This window comes from Leptosomus discolor, chromosome 13, assembly GCF_034619465.1.
Source record: "Leptosomus discolor isolate bLepDis1 chromosome 13, bLepDis1.hap2, whole genome shotgun sequence".
In the NCBI taxonomy this organism is placed as follows: Eukaryota; Metazoa; Chordata; class Aves; order Leptosomiformes; family Leptosomidae; genus Leptosomus; species Leptosomus discolor.
In genome coordinates this window covers 19,269,615-19,292,778 of record NC_141403.1, presented here as the reverse complement: position 1 = coordinate 19,292,778, position 23,164 = coordinate 19,269,615, and the positions used below count along the sequence as shown (strand labels likewise).

Below are 23,164 nucleotides of genomic sequence, written 5' to 3'. Positions count from 1 at the left end.
AATAATCACGTTCCTGACACAGTTAAACCCAAGGCGGGGCAGGCACAGAGCTCTTGGCAACAGCTCTGCAGGCAGGAACGGGCCCCTGAGCTGGTAGTGAACCACCCTGGAACATCTCAGGTACGATTTAATACCTGAAACAATGCTCTGCAGAGCAAAGTTCTGTGATACATACTCTTCCAAACGCTCGGCCATTAGAGAAATTTTACCCAATGACACAAATTCTACAAGAAATAGCCATAAAAGTTATAGCTACAGCACCACAAAAATCCTGCTTTTTGAGAGAAAACAGATCCAGCTACCTGCAACAGCTTGGACCATCAATAGCCACAGCCTTAAAAGCAAACCAGTTGTTATGTCACAGTGAACTAGGATTAAAAAATTACCTTGTTCATCATGACCCAGGGGAGCTCCTACACAGCCAAACATACACAGACACTAAAGTTACTAATTACCCCTAAAAACAAGCCCTGAACATCCCCCCGCCCGGTGATTGACCGTCACAGTCCAGAGAACCAGCTCTTCAGCCGGAGAGCGGCCTGACCCCTCCCAGGCCAGCGGTTCTTTGGTCAAAGTGAACACTAGGCCTTGGACCTCCGTCACCGCCCTCGTTCTCTCAACGTTGAATCACTTGCAACCATCAGATGGTCTCCAGCTCCCCACCAGCTCAGGCAATGACTTAGTCCCTCACAGCCCCCCACGCTCTGAGAAGCCCCAGGGCCTGGGGCAGGCCCAGGGGCCACTGAACCGCTCCGTCCCCAGGAGGGACCCGAGCTCCGCGGCTGCCAGAGCCCCCTACCTCAGCCCGCACGGAGCCACCCTCCCCTTTGACCTTTCCACCAGCCGAGATGAAGCTTCCCACTTCTGGAGCAGGATCACTCACCCTTTCCTCAGACAATCTGGACAACCGAACACCATTATTAAAAAGTTTTATCATTTATTGAACATAAAATACCTATCAAAAAATCTGTTACCCAACAACAACAGTAACAATTACCAACAGCGACACCAATAGCCAGAACAGTCACAACTAACAACCACCACCACCGCCGCCACCCCCCAGCGAGGTGGGGGCAGCACCCGGAGCGCGTTAGCTGCCGCTCTCGGTGTCGTTGGTCAGGCTCTCCGCCAGGTCACTCAACCCGGCCTTGTTCAGCGCCGCGATCAGATTGTCGGGGGTCGCGTGGGCGCCCTCCTGATCCTGCCAGGCCACCAGCAGCTGCTTCGCTCTCATCTTCAGGTCCTCGCTGTCCGACTCGATCTGCCGTATATCGGAGTCCTTCATTTCCAAGTAGGGGGCCAGGACCTTCCACTGCTCCCCAAGCCTGTTGGCAAACGACTCGATCTGCTCACCCGTCATGGCTTTGTCCCGTTGTACCTCTGGACCTGCGGGGGGGAAAAGAAGGAATCAGAGACACAGGGAATGGCTCCAGAAACTGCAAATCAATCTTCCCTGATCTGCCCCATTTTAAACCTCCGGTTTATTTACCAACAGACCAAGCTACACCTTTCCTTTAGTTGCGAAAGGAGCTCTGAGAACAGTCGGATTTTTACAGATGCGGTCCCCGGGTTTCAAGAGGAGTGTCCCTCACTGCCCGTGATAGAGAAAACCTTGTTTTTTCCTGTTACCTCCTGTTTGACAGAGAGAATGGCTGAAGCCCCAAGTGCGTCAGAACTAACTCCTCCAAGTGAAAGCAAGGACTCTGACAGGCAGCCTTCAAATCCCAACACACGAGTCAACTGTAATACCAAGCACAGCGTGCTCTTTAACATTTCATTGCCTTTCGGACGGATTTTAGTCACTTTAGAGTTAACCCAGGTAAAAAACCAGTCTGCTTCCCTTTAACTGAGTTTACTAAAGCCCCTCACGTTGCTGTTAGCAGCAGGACTGCGAACAGGATGTACCTTTAACATGCAGCCAGTACTTTAAGGAGTTTTCTGTCATTCTGGCATCAAGACAAAACCCACAGAATACCGTGCCCTGCTGAGCAGCCCAGCGCTGCAGTGATCACACAGGTGGGTTCACACATTTAGAGCTTACCACTGTTTACGAAGCAGGGCTTACCACCTACTTATTTCACACTTCTAAAGAAAAAAAAAACCTAAAGACTGAACTACTTATGCATAGAAATTAACCATATTCTTAGTTTTTAATAAATATCTCTGCCTCGTGCCACCTGAAGAGCCAGCTGGCATGGAGCGGGGGTTTCAACTCTCCAGTGCTTAACAGTCACACTCCTTTATCTGAAATAACTCACTGCACCGAGGGGAACGAATGGGAGGTCACGGACAAAAACACCACAAGCACTCAGACCTCTTCCTTCTAAGCACAACGGTGTACAGCGGGCCACACCTCTGCCATCTCCGCTCTCAGACAGGAGCTAAAGATGTAAATTCCCCACGGCGTCAGGCCGTGCCAGGCTGAGGAGGAGAGAACTTCTCCACGGCTGGCAAGGAGACTGTGGAAAACATGAGGTGCGGGATAGAAGAGGGCAAAAAGAGACTCTCGGAGGCCCACAGGCGGCTTTCCACCAACCCAAACACCTTTCAACAAAACTGGTGTGGGGCTTCCATGCCCCACGTGTCCCACCTGCCATCCTGGACCCACAGCAAGGGAGAAGGGGGATGAATGAGGATGGCAGGAGGCAGGTTCAGGCAGGGAGGGACACTTCGGAGCACGAATGCCGGGGTTACAGGCAAGAGACAAAAATGGAAGGACTGGTTCATGCAGAGCAACAAGGGATGACGTTCGTCAGGAAGGCTGCTCTTCTCCCAGAGCAGCTTTTGTCTTTAAGACACTTCAAATGAAGAGGAAGTAACGATCCCAGTTGGAACACATCCATTTCTGAAGGTCCCACAAGCACCCACCCCAGTGGGGGCTGGAGGGAGGCGCCTATCTGGGGCAGTTAAAGGGCAGGAAGAACAGGAAAGCGGCACGAGTAGGTGGGTTTTTACCCAGCAAGGCTGGCACTTCGCTAGGACACCTACTGCACTGGGGACGTAGATGAGGAAGCAGAAAAGGTGGAAGAGGCTCCTAATGAACACGCTACTCCAGCTTCGACAAGCTGGGTGTTCTCAGCACCGCAGCCACAAGGCAGAGGCTGCTACTGGTGCCCCGTGTCCTGACAAGGCTGCACCTTCGGGGACAAATGCAGGTTCGAGCCAGAAGCACCAGGACTGGTGACCCTCAGCTGAAAGTACAACACACAGCTGCTACAACACACATCGAGAGAGAATCCGAGAAGATTGAGAACAGGCAAATCTTACTTTCATTGTTTTCCTTCAGTAAAGCATCGTTATCTTCCTCATCTTCATCTTCGCCTGTTTTTATTTCTTCGGAAGGAGGCTACAACGAGAGAACTAAACATCACTGGATGAATCTTGTGTTTAAAGAGAAATTTTACAGCTATGTGATTGTCTCTGGAATGTGTGTTAGAATGGAAAACCTGGCATGATCCCATATGAGAATTAACCCCCCCCCAGTCTCCTGTATCCAAAACACCAGTAACAAGTGTTCTAACAAAACAAAGTATTAACTAAAACCCCAAAGAAAGTATCCACTGACTTCACAAGGTTCTCTCCTTTTCATAGTAACTACAACTGAGTTACATTGCATACCTAGCTTTATCACTTACTTTAAAAAAACCCCAACAAACCAACTTTCAATAAGACCACTGCTGATGAACGTATTTTTATTAATTCTTCTTCTTCACTAGTTCTATTCCTCAAGGTTTTCTGTACTTTCAGACTTCTTAAAGGTGGCAGACAAATAAGCAAACAACAAACTTTTCACTCTCTGATTTAGCTATCGATCAGCCAAGATGAACTTGGCTTCCTCCTTCCTACGTTTCAGTCACAGGCCTCATCTACGCCTTTGTTTCTTCCCATAACGTTCGGCACACGGCAGCAATACCTTCAGCAACACCGCACCAAGTGCTGCCTTAATACATCAAAGAGCTTCCCCCTCCCAGCCTTTTTTCTAAAGTGGCCACTAGCACCTACTGGACTCCGATGGCCGAACAAACAAGAGAGCTGGACATTAAAATCCAGCCTTTACACCCCCTGGTTTCACGTTATAGACAAGGAAGGTCTCAAATACAGAAGCAGGGGTTCGTACCCGCGTGAAACTGCTGGGGTTTGTGCTATCTCCAAGGCTTAGAAAATGCTCCCTGCCCCAGCCGTCAGCCTTGCTTGTCCTCGTGCATGAAGTGATCGCAAAGACCCCTCCCTGGCCTCAAATTCACGCCGCTGCACCTCAGGACCTGAAATCTACAGCTCCACAAGCTCCGTTTTTCTTTACACGCTTCAGGAGTCGGGGAGCGGCCAGAAGAGCTCGGCTAAGTCCCGCTACCACCCAGCCCAGCAGCCACAGCGGCTGCTGCTCCTGAGCCCCGGCACCTCCGGCACCAGTGGCTGGCCCTGCCCTGCCCCCGGGGCTGCTCGCCGAGCACACGGCCGAGCTCGGCGCTCGCTCGGTCCCTCAGTGCTGCTCAGCTCACCGTCACTGGGAGCTGCACAGATTGGACCAGTTTTACTTGTACGTTTACTTCAGCGCACGAGCTGCTTTCTCCCCGGCGGTGTTTTTGCCCTCCCTGCCCGCGCACCAAACGGACGGCAGAGACACAGGCGGGAAGTCAAACGAATTCAGGATTTATTACTATAGGATAATACTACTTACAGGCAGCTCCTTGGCTAATTTGATTACCATGTTTTCTAGATATTCAGGTAAACTCTTGAATTGTTGGTTCGTGGGCTGGAAGAAGTGGGGACTTCTGCGTGCCAGGAGTCTCAATGCTCTCCAGCCATAGTTAGAATTGTTCACAGCCCTGTAACAAAATACAAGGTGGGTCAGTAGCAGTCTGACACCTATAAAAGCACAGAAAAAGATCTGAAACATTTACTAATTAGTGTAATTCTGTCCAAACTTAGAAATTTTTGTACATTGCTGGAGGCCTGCACAGCTATTGGCAATGCAGAGAACAGTCTGTTGCCTTCAACGATCCAAACACAAAAGAGATCAAAATGAAGTGAAACACAAAGACTGACATACTTGTACTTATTTTCAACCATGTTTTCAGGGTCTGCTTGTTCAATAGCTTCTTCGAAAAACTCCTCCAACGTTGGCATATATTCCCTAAAAAATAAAATAAGGAGCTTAATACTCCTCACGACCTACTCTAAAATAGCTGGTTTGCAGTTTCTTCACACCCACCCCAGCTTGGCCACTGAAGGGAAAACCCCCAAATAACAACCTACTCAAATTTAACAACTTCAAATACGCAAAGAATCTGCTCCACACTTGTTGCCATAAAATCATTTACTGCGTAACCCCCGAGGCGTACCAGCCGTCGCTGGCGCTGCTGGTTACAGGTCTTTAAACCTTCTGCCACACCAAAAAGTGACACGGACACCTGTCGACAGCATTCGGCAATAAAGGGCCGCGGGATGCAAGACAAGAATTCTGGCAACGAGGAAATGAGACTTCCACAAAGACTCCCATAACGACGGGCTGGCTGCGTTAGAAACTGCCACTCGCACCGCTCCCAGCCGCTCGGGAGCCTAAAGTGGTTCTTAGTTTTGTGCCATTTGACAGGACAGGGTAAATAAGACACGGCCTCTTTTTCCCCCCACCCCCTGTTTCAGTTTCATCTGCCACCGGAGAGCGCCAGGCTACAAGTACTCCCCAGTTCCAACGACGCTGAGCACTAATTTTAGAGGGGGAAGAACGTTAGGCAGCTTAACATTGTACCCAACGATCCCACCTCAGTGGCTCCCCGACCTGCTCAGACTCGTTCCCGTTGCCCCCCATGGTGATCCCTGCGCCTTCTGCTGAAGGTCCTTCAGTTAAAGCACAGCCCATGCAGGTCTCAGTCTGCGGGCGGCAGGAGGAGCCGATTTACATGAAGCGGACTGAAAAGCATCTGAACTCCTGGGCTCAAAGAGATGGGACCAGTGGCGTGAAGCCCAGCTGCAGGCCGGTCACCAGTGTATGCCAGGGCTTGGTACTGGGGCCAGTATTGTTCAGCACCTTCACTGCTGACCTGCTGCCGATGGGACAGAGCGCACCCTCAGCAAGACCCTGTAAAACTGGGAGGAGCAGCTGATAGACCCGAGGGTCGTGCTGCCCTTCAGAGGGACATCAACAGACCAGAGGAACTGGCTGACAGGAACCTCATGAAGTTCAGGAAAGGGAAATGCCAAGTCCTGCCCCTGGGGAGGAACAGTCCCAGGCACCAGTACAGGCTGGGGACTGACTGGCTGGAGAGCAGCTTGGCAGAAAAGCTCTTGGTGGACACCCCACAAACACGAGCCATGGACGCAGCCTTCTGGCAAAGACAGGCCAGCGGCGTGCTGGGCTGCATCAGGAAGAGGGTTGCCAACCTCCAAGGGAGATGACCTGTCCCTTCCCTCTACTCCACGCTGCCGAGGTACACCCAGAGCCCTTGATCCAGTTCCGGGCTCCCCAGCACAAGAGACACGGGTCCACGCAAAGGGGTGCGCACGGACAGAACCTCTGACGGCCAAGGAGAGGCCGAGGGAGCTGGGGTTGTTCACCCCGGAGAAAAGAGGGCTGGGGGCAGCAAGGAGTCAGCTACTCAGTGAAAGTACAAGCAGCAGCTGGCACAAACTGAAATACTGGCAACCTGATTTAAACCTCAGAAGAAAATTACTTTTCTTGAGCGTGGTCAAGCACTGCAACAGGCTGCCCAGGAAGGCTGTGGAGCTTCCACCCTCGGAGAGACAGTCAAAGCCCGACTGGAGAAGGTCCTAGGCCAGGATCTTGCTCTAGTCGACCCTGCTTTGAGCAAGGGGGTGGACTAGGTGATCTCTAGAGGTCTCTTCCAACCTCAGCTCTTTTGTGACTTAAGACAGTACTTGTGGTTCCTAGGGGACACATCAGTAAGGCGACTGAAGTCTCTGGCCCTAGAACAGCTAGCCGTTGCTTCTGAAGGAGATTCAAACCAGACCATAAGGAGCTACGGCCTAAGAAAATAACAGAAACACTCACAACGATCAGGACAGTTTGCTGCTTTGAACCCTACAAGCAAGAAATACAGATTGCTTAAGAGCTGCAGGTTACTGCGAGCCAAGATGACCAGTGCTGCAAAGGGAGCTCGTCAGGATCTGTACTTCTCCTACCCAACGTCCGACAGACACGGGTGCTTCTACAAGGGAACCCGGTGATCAGCCGTGGCAGGGGGTGCAGCGGTCTCTAAAGCCACTTTAGTTTTGTCTGGAAAAACACGTTTTGCCCAGGAAAGCAGTGCCCCACGTGTGTTTAAGCGTAGCATTATCACAGACGGAGGGAACCAAGGCCAGCATCCTGAAAAACCACCTGACTGGAATTCTGCTACATTTGGCACTGTGTAAAAACTTGGAAGATTTTATCCCAAGAACAGCTATCTAAAGAGAAGGCAGGTAAGGAAGTGTTACCCCATTGAAATGAAGACATGAGGAATCAAATCAAAAAGTTGCAGTCACTTGACTGCATTCAGTCATAAAGTCTATAATAAAACTTGGAACGGAATCCAGATCCCCAGGACCTTCTTTTTCCTGTTTACCACTGCATGTATTTTCTTGGTTTATCTCTATTCGTTTAGTTTCATTGTTGTTTTTATTTATTTAAAGAAGTTGCAGCACAACACAATCTGGCCCGGGGCATCAAAAGCTTTGGCTCTGAACACAGCTCCACCTTCAGCCCTTGGCCCAGTCAAGGCAAGTACCCTGGCAGAGCCCCTCCTGCAGCCCCCAGCCCCACCAGGCAGGCACACCTCTGCAGGGCTCTCAACCCCTGGAAATGCAATCCCACCACACAGGATAGCTGCACAGCATCCAGCCTCTGCAGCCACTGCTGGCAAAGCTCCCTTTGGGAACCGTCCCAGGCCTTCTCCAACTTTTCACACTAGGTACCACGCCTGCACAGAAGGGGATCACGCTGTCTTTGACAAAGTTACACAGCAAAGTACATGCTCGGTATTTCCTACAGCTGTGCCAGCAGAAGGACAACCAACAACTGTATTCTTCCACATGTGCACCGCTAGCAGATCCGGTATGCACCGAAACAATGCCTGCAGCCAATTTCCTCTTACCTAGGATTGTTCAAAGCACACGGCTGCTTGCAAACCCTAGCCAACCAGCACGCTAACTTCATTAGAGCCAGACTTGGCAACCTTCCTGTATTATAAAAGGGACTTAATTACACAATCAGGCTCTACAAAATGGGAATTTCCATCTGGTTTTTAGCTTAGCGTTTACTTTACTAAGCGATGAAAATTACCGACAGCACAAACACTAGTGGAGAAACCTGTAAGGAGATTTCAAGACCAAGAGTCACACAACCCACTTCTCTCAAGGCACACAGTGAAATGGCATGCCGTACAAGATCATCTTACACACTTCCCTTACGCCAATTTTGTAATGTAACTGTATTTTGTGTGCAATTAGAGTGCTGAAAGTTAGCTTTAGACAACGATGCACCACTTTTTACCTACCTACTCTCAGATTTACAAGCCTCCATGTTATCAGGGCATAAATTCCAAAGGCGGGTCAGCTCCTCACTGGAAAGAAACACACAAACATATTAAACTCCCCGTTCATCATTCTATCAGTCCATGCTCCATCATTCACCAAAGACAGACACACAAAACAACACTACAGAAATTCTCACCCAGGGCCTTTATAATAAAGCATACCACAGAGACACTTCGGGACACACCAGGAATTATCAGGAGTGACAGAAATTTTATCTGATGTCGCAAATTAGGAAAATGATGTACTAAACTTCTGTTATAACCTCTTACTGATATGTGGTCAGAAACAGTAACAAACTCTCTTCACAAACTAGCTACAGTCAGGCTATTTTGGTCTGATAAACGATTTATCACTTTCTTTCTCAGCAGGGACATTTTACTGAACACTCAGTACGAGGTCTTGAAGCTCAAGACAAGGTCAAAATTTCCACATCTAGGTTGGGTGAACTGTTACAATGAAGACTATAATTTCTCCTGAAGGAGGGAGTGGAAAAATGCAGCACTTCGTATCATGCACAATAGGGCACTTCTATAGGAGAGGACACCCCAAGAATTCTTTGCCCCAGTGGATGCTATTTTAAACCCCACGGCACAGATACATTTTTAAGCAAAAGACGACAAAAGTATAAAAACTGATCGAAGGAGTGAAAACAACTGATTTTCAGCCTGTAACTTACAGACTATTTAAAAGGGATCTACAAGAGTTGGCTGTAAGGAAAGGAAGCCTACTGCAAATTTTAGAAGAACTGACATATCCCTTGGCTGTTCTTTCCTGGCAGTTCCAAAGTGAGGAATTTTGCAAATTAGAAATTAAATAGAAAAAACTGTCAGTGGCAAAAAAAAAAACCCAAACAAACCACAAAACCCCAAACCCAACTAACCAATCAAAACCCATACACCCTGTAATGAAAAAAATCCAACCTACTTCCCCATAAGGATTTTTTTGTTTGGTCCTTTTCCTAAGAAGTCCTCTGGAGCTGGCCTCTTTCTCACAGGCCTCATTGGCTTGGAATCGGGAGGTCTAAAGAAGGAAAAAAAAGAACAGCTCTTTAATATCAAAGTGAACAAAATGAAGCCGTTTCACTTCAGCTGGTGCTGAGTTAAATCATACTGAAAGTGTCCAGAAGGACTGCGATTCGAGGAGTGGAAGCAGGGAGTGGGGGAGGAGGAGAGAGAAGGTAAAGCAAGGAAAAGGATTTACCAGACACCAAAATTAGTTCACTCAGAAATTTAAAGGTCTATCAGAGTCCCCACAGAGAAAAAGAAGCAAATGACATTTATGCCAGCAGCCCACACTAAGCGTGATCAAGCCGGCTGCTGGCATCATCCGCTCTGTGATTGCAAGTCCTCCTTCCCCAAGTGCACCTGATTTCATGGGATCTGAGAAAGGAGATCCCAGACCTCTGAGGTTAGGGTAAGACCTACCCAAGCTGAAACTCTGGCTGAGATCTAAAGGAGGAGACAGAATATTTACAAAAGTCAAATTTCGCAATTTTACTTCCCCCGTCCCCCCCCACCCCGCCCTCGCAATAGTAATTCCTCTCTTCTGACAGCCCCCCTCCCTTTTTTTGCAGAGAGATGAAGTCAGGAAGAGGTGGCTCCACCGGATCTCTCTATAAAAGGAAATCTGCAAAGAGGGAACGACCCAGCTGCTCCCCACCACCAAGAGCCTACAGTCTGGGTGCAGCATAGCTACGGGTCAGCCGGGAACCTTCGGTCGAAGGCAGCCCCGTAGACATAGGGAGTCACAGTTCGAGCTTTGCCACTAATTACACAGGAAATCTTTCAATGCCAAAAGCCACCTCATCATAATTTCCTTTCAGGCAGGTGATCACCACCCTGATGAGGTACACGAGAGCAGAACTGTTACACAGCACTCCAGGTACGCTGCTCCAGCGAAGCCAAAGGCTTCATTAGAGGCAATCCACAGCGGCATACGCAAAAGTCAGGCACTAACTTCTTCAGCCTAGGGTCTGCTGAAGGCAGGAGGGGAGACAACACGCTTCAGCCTCCTCAGTCACTGGATCCTTGGTGTTAGGAGAACAAACGCTGCCACCAGACAGCGAGGAACGCGCTCCTGAGCCCCCGCACGTGCATAACCACCCCTTCACCAGAATAAAGCCTTAAGACTTTTGGCAGAAACCTAGGAGCCTTCTGCACACGCCCAAGGGACATTCAACTACACAAATCTCCAAGTTGTGTGAATCATTAACGTTCATACACACCGTGGGCAGATACTCTGAAGCTGAACCATCATTTCAAACAAGCAGCAGCAAGCTTCTACTTCCTAATCAAGTTACCTTTCTTTCACAAAGCTTGGGCAGCCCTCATTTTTCCACGAGTTCCAGTTTTCTTCTGTATTTAATATATGCTAGAGAAAGATAATATTGCCATTATTAAGGTCACAGTCACTTTCAGAGTTAACCCCAAAGTTTTTAACTGAGCTATCACAATTAAAGAAAACCACTTTGTTACTCTGAATTTCAGCCACTATTTCGAAGTTTGCCGGTATAATCTTAGGCAGCTGGTTCAGCTTATTCAGAACCAGCACATCTCCTCTCTCCAATAGTTGTGGGAAAGGCTTTTTCCTCCTTCTCTAAACAACAGATGCAGCCATAGTAAAGGAAAAAGGGAAAGCCAGAAGACAACTTCTTTTAATTCCACTTGCATCTTATTCCTGTGTCTCTGGGCACAGCGCTCTTTTCTGCAAAGACTTTTAACATTTTTTTTTATAATTTTTTTTTCAGTAACCACTGTCTCCCGTGTGTACATCATACATGACGTTTCCATTTCTCCTCAGGGAAAGGAAGAAAAGCACATTAATGAAAACATGGGAAGAACGTGACTACAAAATAAAGATGTTAGGAGACCTTTTTCACTGAGATGAGATAAACATCCTCTCAGACAGAACATCTATGTTCCAAAAGCTAGTTTAAACCAATACTGCTTTTTTACACTCTATATAGGCTTTGTTCAGACAGGCACCAGAGTACTTACCTCAACCATTTTTGAGAATCTTTCCCCATCTGGAGGATTTTCTGAAAGAAGCTGTGATTGGGAAGCAGGAAAAAAAAAAAAAGTTAAATTTTTGCATTATATTTGTAGAAGAATATGTAGGAAAAAAAACCACAAACAAAAAATGGTGGTTACTGCTTCAAACGCTGCTGATACAATATTACACAATAAATGTTTTAATGTAATTTTTATAGAAGTATCAACCATACCAACCTGGTAAACTGCTTTTGTAGTATCTTCAATCCAAAGAGACTGTTCATCTGTTAGAACGTAGTTTGAACTGGAAAAAAAAAAAAACCAAACACACCCAACAAAAAAAAGTGTCATTACATCAGCTCACCTTTTTTTTCTTAAAAGAAAACAAAACCAAACCAACGTGAAGAGTTTACTACACCTCAAAACAGCGCTGAGGACCCATCACTTGCACTACATACTTTCTGAGGGTTGCCAGAAGGGATCTGAAAACCGTAGTTTGACTCTGCTCTGGTCCCATGGACTGACCACTCAGTGTGTGGAGGTGATGAGATGTGCTCGGGGAATGTACTGCAGGTTGGGCTTCACCCAACAGGAAGGCCACCGGCATGATTCAGGATCACACCAAAGCACAGCAGGTGGGCACAATGAAAAGACTTGCTTAAAAACCCCAAACCTCTCCCAACCCCAGCTACAGCACTACCTCAGACAAACCAAAGTAAAAGAAACAATTAATCTACCAGCTGCATACAGAACACGGACCCCGAGTATCTCAAAACACGAATTCTATGCAGCATAACCTGAAGCCATTAAACAACTTGCTTGGTACATCTAGAGTTACAATGCAATCGGTAAGTAAAGTGAAAACAAAAGAACGCAGAAATACATCCAACATGGCTCACTTTGTTCCCAAGCAGAGACCAGAACTCTTTTTAAACACAGTAAAAAAATCAGATGAGAATCTAGTATTTGTTTTTCACTGGTCCAAGAAGAATCCATTTCAAGCACAACAGTTAGCATGCCCTCTGCAGCGCTCAAAAGCAATACAGCACCAACCAACCAGCTTCTTACAGAGCATGAGGTACCTTAAATAGCAAACGTAACCATGATCACGGCTACGTCAGTAACGTGGGAAAGACTTTTAGAACTACCTTCTCATAGTTAGAAGGGTATAAAAGCAGCTCATCTTTTTTAAGGAAGGGAATAATATAGCAATATTTTACACCTGCACCAAGTGTTATACTACACCATTTATATGGCATACCAACCTTGACCACTGATAAAGGAGTGCTTTCAATGAACACTTAATGCACTGTCATCACCTCTACAGGACTGAACTGCCACTCACAAGACTTGAATTCTATTCCTTCTCTGCCACCAGACTGCCTTGGTAAACAGTCTATTGAACGAGGACAATGATCCGAATCTAGTCTGCAAAGTCCTTTGAGCTCCGTTTATAAAAAGCAGTATGCTGCCGGTGAAAGACAGCTGCCCTAAATCTTAATCATTACGTGCACATATGGGCACAGGAAATCAACAGGAGTTTTCTTCAGCGTAACATTAACGAGCAGGAAAAGATAGCGTTTGGTTCTGTCCCATTAATTTATAAAAGCAATAATCACCATCATTCTTTCTCGCTATTTTAGACAGAATTCTGTAGCACACTAGGAAAAAACAAACCAGCAACCGATGTCACATTGCAGAGTCAATATAGATTCAAAATGATGCCACATATAGCAGCTTGCACTGGTCTAACAACTTGCTGCTGCCAAAGAGAGAGACTCCTTCCCCCTCACGGCTGGCCCTCGCCTTCAGCAAGCTTTAGTGGCCTCTACTTCTGAGACCCCACTCAACTCACCAATTTGGCAGAAAAACTAACTCTGCAAAGATAAGCAGACTGGGTGTTTGCTGGTTTAGCAAACTGCACGAATTTGAGTGAGTCTAATGAACTAATATTAGAGCCACTGCAAGGGAGGGCAAAGAATCGTGCAGAGAGGCACAGAGAAAGGCAAGAATGAGACCTCTGCTTTCCTGGTGTAAAATAACTCCAGCCACGACCTGTATTTACCAGTACAAGGCTCTGCAAGATTCACAAGATCCTTAGAACAGGTAGACATAAACTCTTTTAAAATATTTCGGTTTACCTCCAAGTTCTTAGCTCCCCATCCCCAAAACACAAAATATTTCCACATTACCTTTTAAATTTGACCTGTCCCTTCAGGTACTGAAATAGTATTAGGTACTGCAACAAGATGTGACGGCGAAAGTTACTGTCACTCAGCTGTAAATCCATCAGCTAAACAACAACAACAACAACAACAAAGAACAACACATTAAAAAGACTAAACATGCACAAGTGAAAAGATCCAACAACTGTTTTCACATAAACTCCATGGAGACTTGTTTTTACAGCAAGAAGACAGGAGTCATTCAGAAGCTCTATTCGGTACCACCTCTACTTTCAGGACAGAATTAAAAACTCTCAAGATCTTTTTCAATTTTAAACAAGACCATTGAGGCAGAAAATACAGCTGCCACATCATCAGCCAAGTTTTGAAAATGTAATTCTAAAGGCAAAAAAATAAGCAACACAACTTCAATTACTTACCCTTTTAACTGCCCTTTCTAAAGGTAACAATACAAATGTCAGCTTTACTGCAGACCCCTATTCCACAAATAGAAGTCCCAGAATCATCAATTAACAGAGACAATCCACAAAGAAAGAATAAAATAAACTAGAACAGAATAAATCTATCTAAATAAAGTGATCAAACAACGTTAACGGGACACCCAGAGAAACCGTGGAGTCTTTCTCTGGGGGGACGTTCAAACCGGACACAGCGCTGATCGACCCCCTCCAGCCGCGAGCTGTGAGCAGGGAGGCTGAACTACACTCAGGTTCCTTCAAACCCCAACTAGTCTGATTCCGAGAAAAGACATCACATACCTTTTCACTAGTTAGGAACTTGGCAAAGTATACATGTTCTCCTCCTGTTTTCAGTTCTTCCAGCTTTTTTCGGGAAGCCTGAGTGTCGTCCAACTTGTAACTTTTGAAAACAGCCAAAACTTCTTCCGAGTACTATAAAAGAGTGGTTTACCCCATGAAAATGATACAAAACCTTTGCAGTTAGAGAACTGCTCTAGACTTAGTGGCAAGCAAGTAAAATAATTTGTAAACTTCCTATCAGGCAGCCGAAACGACCCATTTGCCACCAATACAGAGGGCTTCTCTGCACACCACGCACGACAGTGAAACGCTGAAGTGAACAGTGCACAAGTGCTTCGCCGTTCAGAAGTTACGAACAAAAAAAGGTCTACGTGACGACAGTGCTACATCCAAACTCGATTCATGTTGTTTGGGGCATATGCAAAGACAGGTACGTGAGCCAGAGTTAAACTGGCAGTGCTGCTCTTAAAAACAGTTCAGAGCCTTAAAGCTGCCACGAAGAAAAACTCGAAACTTTACTCTGAAAGACTTAAGCCTGGCCTTCTTCACTTTCTCTGAACCACACGTGGGGTTTTTTTGTGGGTTCTTTTATGGTTTTGAGAGCTGAGAATGTAGACCTAATTAACTAGATTTACATTTGAATGTCTGAGCACATGCTACCTCTTATTACCGGAACACAGAGAATGAAGATTAAAAAAAAAACAGGCTTCTTGCTATGAAATAAACACTGGGTGGAAAACTGTGAAGAAACAGTAGCTTAGCAATAAATCATCGTCAACATTCATACTAAGCAAAACTGAAACACCTGGCTGAGGGGAACGTTCACGTCATTGCTTTTATAAAGAGATGGCAGAACTATTTATCTTCTTGGGGAAAAAAAAAAACCCAAACCAATCCACAAGTTCTGCCTTTTGTAGCTGATAAATCACAGAAGTGCTACTTCTGACACTGTTGCGACACGGGAGGACTTTCTGTTATTGACTTCAGTATTTTTGGGGGATTTACTGTACATCTGAGTATCCTGTTTGCCATCAAAGGCTCACCTTAGAAAACAGTGAAATGCATTCCCTCGCGCACTGTCACTTTTCAATGGCATGAGTCTTTAAACTGTTCTACGCTTACGCAGTCACTCTCCTACTCACGTAAACGGTGATTTTTACTTAGGCTGAATGGTTGAAAGCATGAACTCAGATTACCTTAAGAAAAGTTTTCCATGAGACCTTCTCATAGCACTGCACGGGATTTCTAAAATAATCTTGAAGTGACCAGAATTTTCTATACAGGTTATAATCTATTGGAATGGAACTGGGGAAAAAAAATAAAAATAAAAAAAAACAATACTGAAAGTGATACATTGAATTCGAGTCGACTGAGAAATGTGCAATCCCAGAAAATACCATTTATTTTGTAAGCGAAATAATGAGCCCATAGCGAGCCCTTACAGGGAAATCTCTAATTCAGAATCTGTCCCTAAAAGAGTTTTCCATCCAGGCTATTGTTACTTTCTCATCATAAAAGCAAAAACAGTACGAAAAAGGGATCTTAGGAGTTCTTCACTATCTGGGCAATGAAGATGAGCACAGCTTTTTCTCCTAAAAGCACACACAGCATGTACTCAGGATCCCTGAATACAGCTTACCAGAACAAGTTTTGTCAAGATAATTGGGAAAAACTTCAAAAACAGAGAGGAGCAGTGGTTCTCAGCCGGGGTATGCAAGTTTTTCAAATATTCTGCAGATTTCTTTCTCTTCCAGGCAACTCCGCTTAAACAGATTAAGACACTTCTAGGTTATGTCTAATCTTCAGAGGGCAGAAGATAAGCAGAACTCTGAGTACAACTTTTAAGGATATTTCCCAAACAGTTCTTTACTTTCACTTTATAAGGTTTTATTTCAGCTTCTAAAATTGCTGTAAGCTCACCAACTTGTTGGTGCTTCATCATCTCCCATTTCACCTTCCTCTACATCCATTCCTTCTTCTCTCTCCTCGGTGTGCTAACAGAAAAAAAAAAATTTAAAGCTTACACAGATGCCACTATAATTTGCATACAGTTTTCACAGCATTCTCTCTTTTAAACACTCTTATTACACTTTAGATCAGAAAGCTTAAGCTGGTATTTCAAAAGATCTCCAAAGTATTATTCCAGTAAAATGTACCACAAATTCCTGTCTTAACACCTTACTACACTTCTCCTGAAAACAGCTGAAGGGACGGCTCTATCCTCCGTACACTGTGGGGAAAACTCAGCACAGCACGTGACAGCCTTTATCCCTCACAATCAAACCAGCTTTTTTCCCCTCAAGGTCTGCACCGTTTAATGCACCCGGTAACATGCCTATTTCCAGATCAGCAGCTTGGTCTGCAAGAGGGACCACCCAATTATGAACACACAGCTACGAGTATTAAGCACAGCAGCACATTATTGTGCAAACAATCTTATGCATTTACAGCGGAATGAGTGGTAAAGAACATAGGAATTGTCACCTTCTGTCCCAGAGTGCTCTCATGTTCATTGGTATTGAAGACAGTGACATTTTCCAGGTTAAACTGACTCTGCAAGTTAAGTCCTGTGGAAAACAAAGGGTCAGTCTCAGAAGCTGTGAAGTGCCTAAGTCTGTTCATTCAGTTCGTTGTTCATGAGATGCTGATACGAAATTCTCAGAAAGAGCATTCAAAACTCGTGCTTGAAACGACAACAAATGAAAGTCACAATATCAAGCGTGGAGACCAGAACTAAGACACAAGTCCAAAGTGATTTTCTCCAACTGGACTTGGCCTGCAACCATCATAAACGTCAAAGACTCAGCATACCCCGCCTTTGTTAGATGATAAGCGTGATGAAATGCGAAAAACCTCACCTGACTTCTCTGAAAGCGGAAATAACCTAGCCAAGAACAGCTGAATTCTTCCACAGAAGACTGTGTTTTGTGACTTAGATAATCTTCTTAGGAGGTCTAAATATTGTAAAAAATAAAGAATATTAGTACTTACCCCTCCTTCCATTTCTCACACACTAGAATTCAAGACTTGCTAATTACATGACCTACACAGCTAACGAAAGGAAGCTAAGATCTGTAAATTTAAAGGCTAGTAGCTTCTTCAGATGAGCCATTTTTCCAAGTATATTCTACCAATTCTCATAACGCCTTCAGCAGCAATAGAAAACTAAGTTCAAATGAATCCTACTCAAATACAGCCTCTGATATGGGCCTCGTCATTGCCGAGGAACAAATGTTTCTCAGATGTTCTTCTCTAACGACCTCCACTGATGAAGAGACCTCCCTAAAGTCACAATGAAGTTTAAAGTAATCGGCAAGACTCATGATTATCTGCTCAGACGAGGGATCTGCCTTTTAACTTTATTACTTACTGAACACATCTGAATGTAAATCAAATTATTAAATTTGCTTTCATTTGCTGAGATAGGGAGTTCCGTAATTCCCCACACCCGCCCCAAAAACTACAACTCACCATTGCACATTCGTAGCAAGTAATTCTTCCCTGCAGAGTAAAACGTGTTCTGAAATGGAGTAAAGATATTTAGATCATTAAGAGATCACAAAACCTTCTTGAGCAGATTTTAATTCAATCACAAGCCATGAGTAAGTATGAGTCATTCCTACTACTAACTCGAAATTTGAGTCTTCCCTTGAAACAAAACAGCAACATAAAACAAGCAGTCCCACAAATTCCAAGAAAGCACGAAACACAACATTTAAATCCAGCCTCCATACAGAAAACCCACGTCTGACAATGAACTATAAGAGCAGCATCCACTTTTTTTTTTCCTGGAACTCACTAATTTTTTACACTTATTGCCTTTATTATTCCATGAATTATTTATACACATAAGCGACGAGCAACACACAATAGATTTACAGCATTCACAGCACTAGTCATCTGGCAGCAGAAGAAAGAAATTGATAAATAAACACCCGAATTAATGATAAAGAACAGTTTGTGAATCTATCAGGGGACATGATGTTATCTGGGACAGGACAGCCTGAACGAATGCCTACGGGAGGCAGTCCTGGTTCGGAAAGCCAGGTTAGGAACACAGAGAAACTGGAATGCTTTCCAGGTGTTACCTACAGAGCTGCTGACACTTGCACTCCTGGCACCACTGCCAAGGAGCAAACCAAGGATACTGAGATTGATGACTTTGGAAGACAATGCTGGCAGGTTAGAGCTTCTGCCCGAGACCCTGAATTCCCTCTTTGATGACCAGCGCCTGCAGCACCAGCAGCTCCGCAGCCTGTCGCAGCAGCTCCTCTCCTGCTGCAGCACCCTGGCACAGCAAGACCATAAACCCGCCCCCCCACAGACCTCAAACCACCGACTGTTCTTCAAGAGCAGAAATATTTTAGGGCAACACATTCACCATCGCTATAGTCCTGTAACGAAAAGCTCATGAAGGAAGTGACCAAGAGGACTGCTTTCCCCGCAGACTGGAGGTGGGAGAATCTCCTGCAGCTCTGAGGAAGAAGCTGAAGAATAAGAGGAGAGAAGCTACTGAAACAAGTTGTGCACCGAAAGTTAAACTTCCTGGTTCTAAATGTGACCCACACTGTATATTGTAGAAAGGAGTTAGAAACAAAATATCAATCAAAACTATGATTTCTCTTATTATTAAACTTTCTGACCTCTGCTGCCCAGACGAGCCTCAAAACAGAACGTGCTCAATGCTGCTATTCTGACACAAACAGATACAAAGACAGTTAAAATCTGTCTGTAAAAATGGTTCAGGTAGACAGAAGGTCTGGCATAACTATATTGCCCTTTGGAAAAATACCTACCGATTTCCATGTAGCAACATTCTTCTCCACAAAAGTGAAAATCTTGTCACACTGATCCAAAGGCAGGCAATCCAGAACATCCCCCAGCAGCACAAAAGGGGTTGAGGCAGTGCAGATACCTATAAGGAACAGGGAATATTTTATTCAGCAAATTTGAACTGAAATGCAATAAAGATGCTTGGCAGTCGAGGGAAATTACGTCAAAAAAAAAAAAAAAAGGAAAAAAGTTCTCCTGAGTTTCTACAAATCCCTAAAAACCCCTTGGGCTAAAGCGGGAACTTCCACTAAAGCTTTTTCTACACGTGCACAGACGCAGTGAGCTTTACCTGAGCACTAACATAAAACAACTAACAAAGAATAACTGCTCTAAAAACCAAGTCTGAAACAATGCCGCATCTCTTTGCGGACTGCCAATGATCTTTCAGACTTCTAAACGCACAGTTAGTGACACTACACACCCCCACAAAATTTGAGTCTTTTCCTCAAGTGAAGCAGGGCTAGAGCAGTGCTCCGCGTCTGTCTGCCCACGCTCCGCAGTCTGGTAGCGTCTTGATGCGTAACATGAACAAATAAACGAAGGGAAGAGCACAAAAGCTCTTTGGAAGGGATTAGCACACTGATTTCTGACACAAAGACAGTTATAGAAACAGATTTGAGCACCTAAAACCAGCCGTGTGCTGACAGGTCAGTACTGGAAGATGAGCACAGATGCTCAAGAGAAGGTCTCTCTGGCTCTGCCAGCGACTGACAGTGTCATTTCACTACAAGTCATTCAACCTCTTCGCCTCCGTGGTTTCACCTCTGAAATGACGCCTTTTACAGTGGTGGATAAAGATAGACAATGCTAATTATGTTGCAACCAAAACCATGCATCTTCCTCTATATAAAAATAATAATAATAAAAAAGATTCCAACACGAATATCACACATGTAACTGAATTTAATTATACTTCATTCCTCTGGTGAAACAGACTTAACAACCACTAGCATAAGGGATATATATATATCATCAAAGCTGACTGCTGTAGATGACTTACAAAAATCAAGATTTTAAAATTTCCCTAAATGGCCCCCTAAAGTGCCAACAGATTTGAAAAAGATGCTCACCTTCTGTGACTCCATTAATAGCAAGAGAAATAATTGCCAGGAGATTTTCACATGGAGCTTTGTTTATCTAAACAAACAAAACAGCGTTAAACCTCTCCATTCTGTCCTAAATATATTTAACAAAACTAAAATTCTTGTGTCCAAGTAGGCATATTTAAAACAAATATCGACACTTAACTCCAAACAATCTGTTAAATCAGACCTGTCAGTGAGTTAACTACACAAAGCCTTTACTGAGTGAGCAACATTTCCTGACCACTTCTGACCACCGAAGACCCTACAACACCTACTGTGTACAGAGAGTCATTCACCTCTGAAAATTAATATCCCACAGTCAGCCTCCACTCAAGTAATAGCAACAAAACCATTATTTGATTCCTTTCATCATTCTCTTCAGCTGACAGGCAGCTTTGTTATGTGCTAGCAACAGATACCCCACTCCACTCTTAAAGTACAGTTGTAGAATGATGCATATTTATGAACTAGAATTTTACAGCATCGCAGACTTCCATACGCAGGACAAAGAGCTGCTGGAAAAGGCTAGGTCAACAGCTCTCGCTGCAGTGTGGCAGCTGTAAAATACTGCCATTCCGTCCTACCTACCCAACTCCTTTATCTGTACCCCATCTTCTTGTTTTTAATAAACAGTATTTCCTTACACTAAAGTCACTGTTAAATTAATATAGCAACTCGCAAACAGAAACTTGAGCTTCATCAAGGGTAAGCTGTAGCAGCTTGAAGTACTTACTATTTCTTCTTCTACAATAACTCTAAAAGCTTGATCCAAGGTACACTTCTTCTCATTTTCACTGCAAATGCAAACATTTCACATCAGTTCATAACAACTATTAGGGACAAGATCACTAAAAGGTCTCTAGTTAGGCACCCTTTAAAAAAATCAAGCTGCATTTACTCACCTCCCAGGAATCTGGTTAAACGCATTCAACAATGGCTTGATACTTTTGTTATGCAGAGCCTCTCTGGTGGACGTCTAGCAAAAATGTAAAGCAAGAAAAGTTACAAAACCAGTACAAACCCAGGATTCCCTCCTTCCCCCACCTGACAGAGGGTGGAAACACTAAGGAGCCTATTTGCCCCACGCCGTGTGTCAGTCTGCAATGAGACCTGGGCAACAAGCAGGGCAAATAACAAGTGCCTAGCAAATTAGGCACGTGAGGTAGCAGAGCATCACACCTCAAACCTGGCCCAACAGCGTGGGGAAAACTGTATTTCTAAGCGAAACAGAGGACTGCGCCGAGTGACCGACGCTGCATCTACAGCAGCCTCAAGCCCCACAGGCTGGTTGCGGTGCTTCGGGACGTGGCTCCTGCTAACAAGATGGTCTAAAGATGCCTGTATCCTGTCACAAAACCAGCCTAACGGAGCAAGGGCCCGCGCCTCGACCACCTCTGTGCAGGCCCCCCTCCCTTCTCCGACACGCCGGGCCGCGGACGGCGGGACCCAGCGGCCTGCGCCCACCCCGGCCCCGCCTGCGCCGCGCCGGCAGCACCGCTCAGCGGAGGCGCCACCGCAGCAGGCGACGGGCGCTTGGCTGCGGGGGTTACGCCAGAATTGAACGTCGTTTTATTTTCCATTAATTTTAGTTAACCAGCAGCAGGCCCGCCCCTCGGCGGGCTAGGCCGAGCCGGTACGAAGCCCCGTCTCCACACCTACACCGCCTTATCCCCGCCGCGCCGAACGCCCGCTAAGGGAGAGCCCGGGCCCCTCCTCAGCGGCAGCCCCGGCCGGGCCTGCGGGCCCAGGACCGGGGCGGAGGCGGCGCGGCGCCCCGAGAAGAGGATGGGACGGGAGCGGAGCGGGGCGGGGCGGGCGGCGCCCTGAGGCCGAGCCCCGCACCGGTGCGCAGACGCAGCCCCCCCTGCGGGCCCGGCCGGGCTCACCGTGAAGCGGAGCCGCGCCTCGGGCAGGCTGAAGAGCGGCGGCGACATCGCTCCGACCGACCGGCGCTCCGCGGCGCGCGCCGATGACGCCATACTCCTCCGAATGACGCCGCGGGCGGGGGGCGGGGGGCGGGGCGGGGCGCAACGGCCGGCGAGCGCCGGTGAGGGGCGTCGCAGCGGGCGGCTGTTCCTGGGCGGTGCCGGCGCCTCGCGCTCGCCTCCCGCCGGGGGCTGAGCGCATGCGCGGGAGGCGGCCGTGGTGGCGGGAGGCGGCCGTGGTGGCGGGAGGCGGCCGTGGTGGCGGGAGGCGGCCGTGGTGGCGGGAGGCGGCCGTGGTGGCGGGAGGCGGCCGTGGCCGCGCCGTGGGGAGCGCGGGCGGGGCGGGGCGGGAGGCGGCGGGCGGTGGCATTTTTCGGGGGGGGGGGGGGGGGGGGGGTGTTGTCAAAGCGAACGTGACGGTAGAAGGTCTGGGTGTGGGGGAGTGGCAGGTGTGGCGGTCGGTTGTCGGGATGGCCACCGCCGAGCCGCGGCCTGCCGCCGTTTCACGGTGCCCCAGGGGTATGGCCCCGCCAGCGCCTCCCTCTGCATTCGCCGCCGCGGTCTGATTTACACAGCTGAGGTTGGGGGAGATGAATCCGACCCCGGGCGGCGTGTTTCTCCCGTTTTAGATGATAGCCGTGTACAAAACCGGCGCGGGGCTGGCGCTGTGCGGCGCACGTGGTTTGCTGAATAGCGTGGAAGGTACTTTGGTTTTCCTGCGTCCCTTCCGACGTCTGCTGCCAGGAGAGGCTGCACCTGCCCTGAGTCGCGTACACATAAGCTCATCCCGCAGCTCGCTCTTAGCTCGTCTCACAGTAAGAACAGCGGTCATCTGCCTCCGTCACATAGCGATGA

At 46.8% G+C, this 23,164-nt stretch overlaps 1 protein-coding gene across 4 annotated transcripts; it reads right to left on the bottom strand.

Moving 5' to 3' along the window:
• Window positions 1-912: 912 nt before the first annotated feature.
• On the bottom strand, window positions 913-22,321 carry THOC1 (THO complex subunit 1). Of its 4 annotated transcripts, XM_086472590.1 has the most exons (22): window positions 22,271-22,321; window positions 21,287-21,360; window positions 21,118-21,178; window positions 20,370-20,436; window positions 19,263-19,381; window positions 17,938-17,986; window positions 17,325-17,420; window positions 16,951-17,033; window positions 16,387-16,460; window positions 15,663-15,771; window positions 14,467-14,598; window positions 13,715-13,815; window positions 11,760-11,826; window positions 11,529-11,579; window positions 10,832-10,902; window positions 9,957-9,980; window positions 9,457-9,552; window positions 8,493-8,558; window positions 5,051-5,134; window positions 4,679-4,826; window positions 3,268-3,346; window positions 913-1,386 (listed from the first exon to the last, which is right to left on the bottom strand). In XM_086472590.1, exons 1-22 carry the CDS (start codon window positions 22,316-22,318, stop codon window positions 1,091-1,093), a joined length of 1,995 nt encoding a protein of 664 aa, XP_086328716.1. In that variant the 5' UTR covers window positions 22,319-22,321; the 3' UTR covers window positions 913-1,090. The 4 variants fall into 4 exon arrangements, with proteins under 4 accessions (XP_086328716.1, XP_086328715.1, XP_086328717.1 ...); XM_086472589.1 differs by lacking the exon at window positions 9,957-9,980; XM_086472591.1 differs by lacking the exons at window positions 9,957-9,980; window positions 14,467-14,598.
• Between the last annotated feature and the right edge of the window lie 843 nt (window positions 22,322-23,164).

Coding starts and splice junctions, on each gene's coding strand:
- THOC1 (XM_086472590.1), bottom strand. CDS start 22,318: ATGTCGCCGCCGCTCTTCAGCCTGCCCGAGGCGCGGCTCCGCTTCACG. Junction 17,987..19,262: donor ATGTTGCTACATGGAAATCG/GTAGGTATTTTT, acceptor ACTCCATTTCAG/AACACGTTTTACTCTGCAGG. Junction 3,347..4,678: donor AATTAGCCAAGGAGCTGCCT/GTAAGTAGTATT, acceptor CTCTCGTTGTAG/CCTCCTTCCGAAGAAATAAA.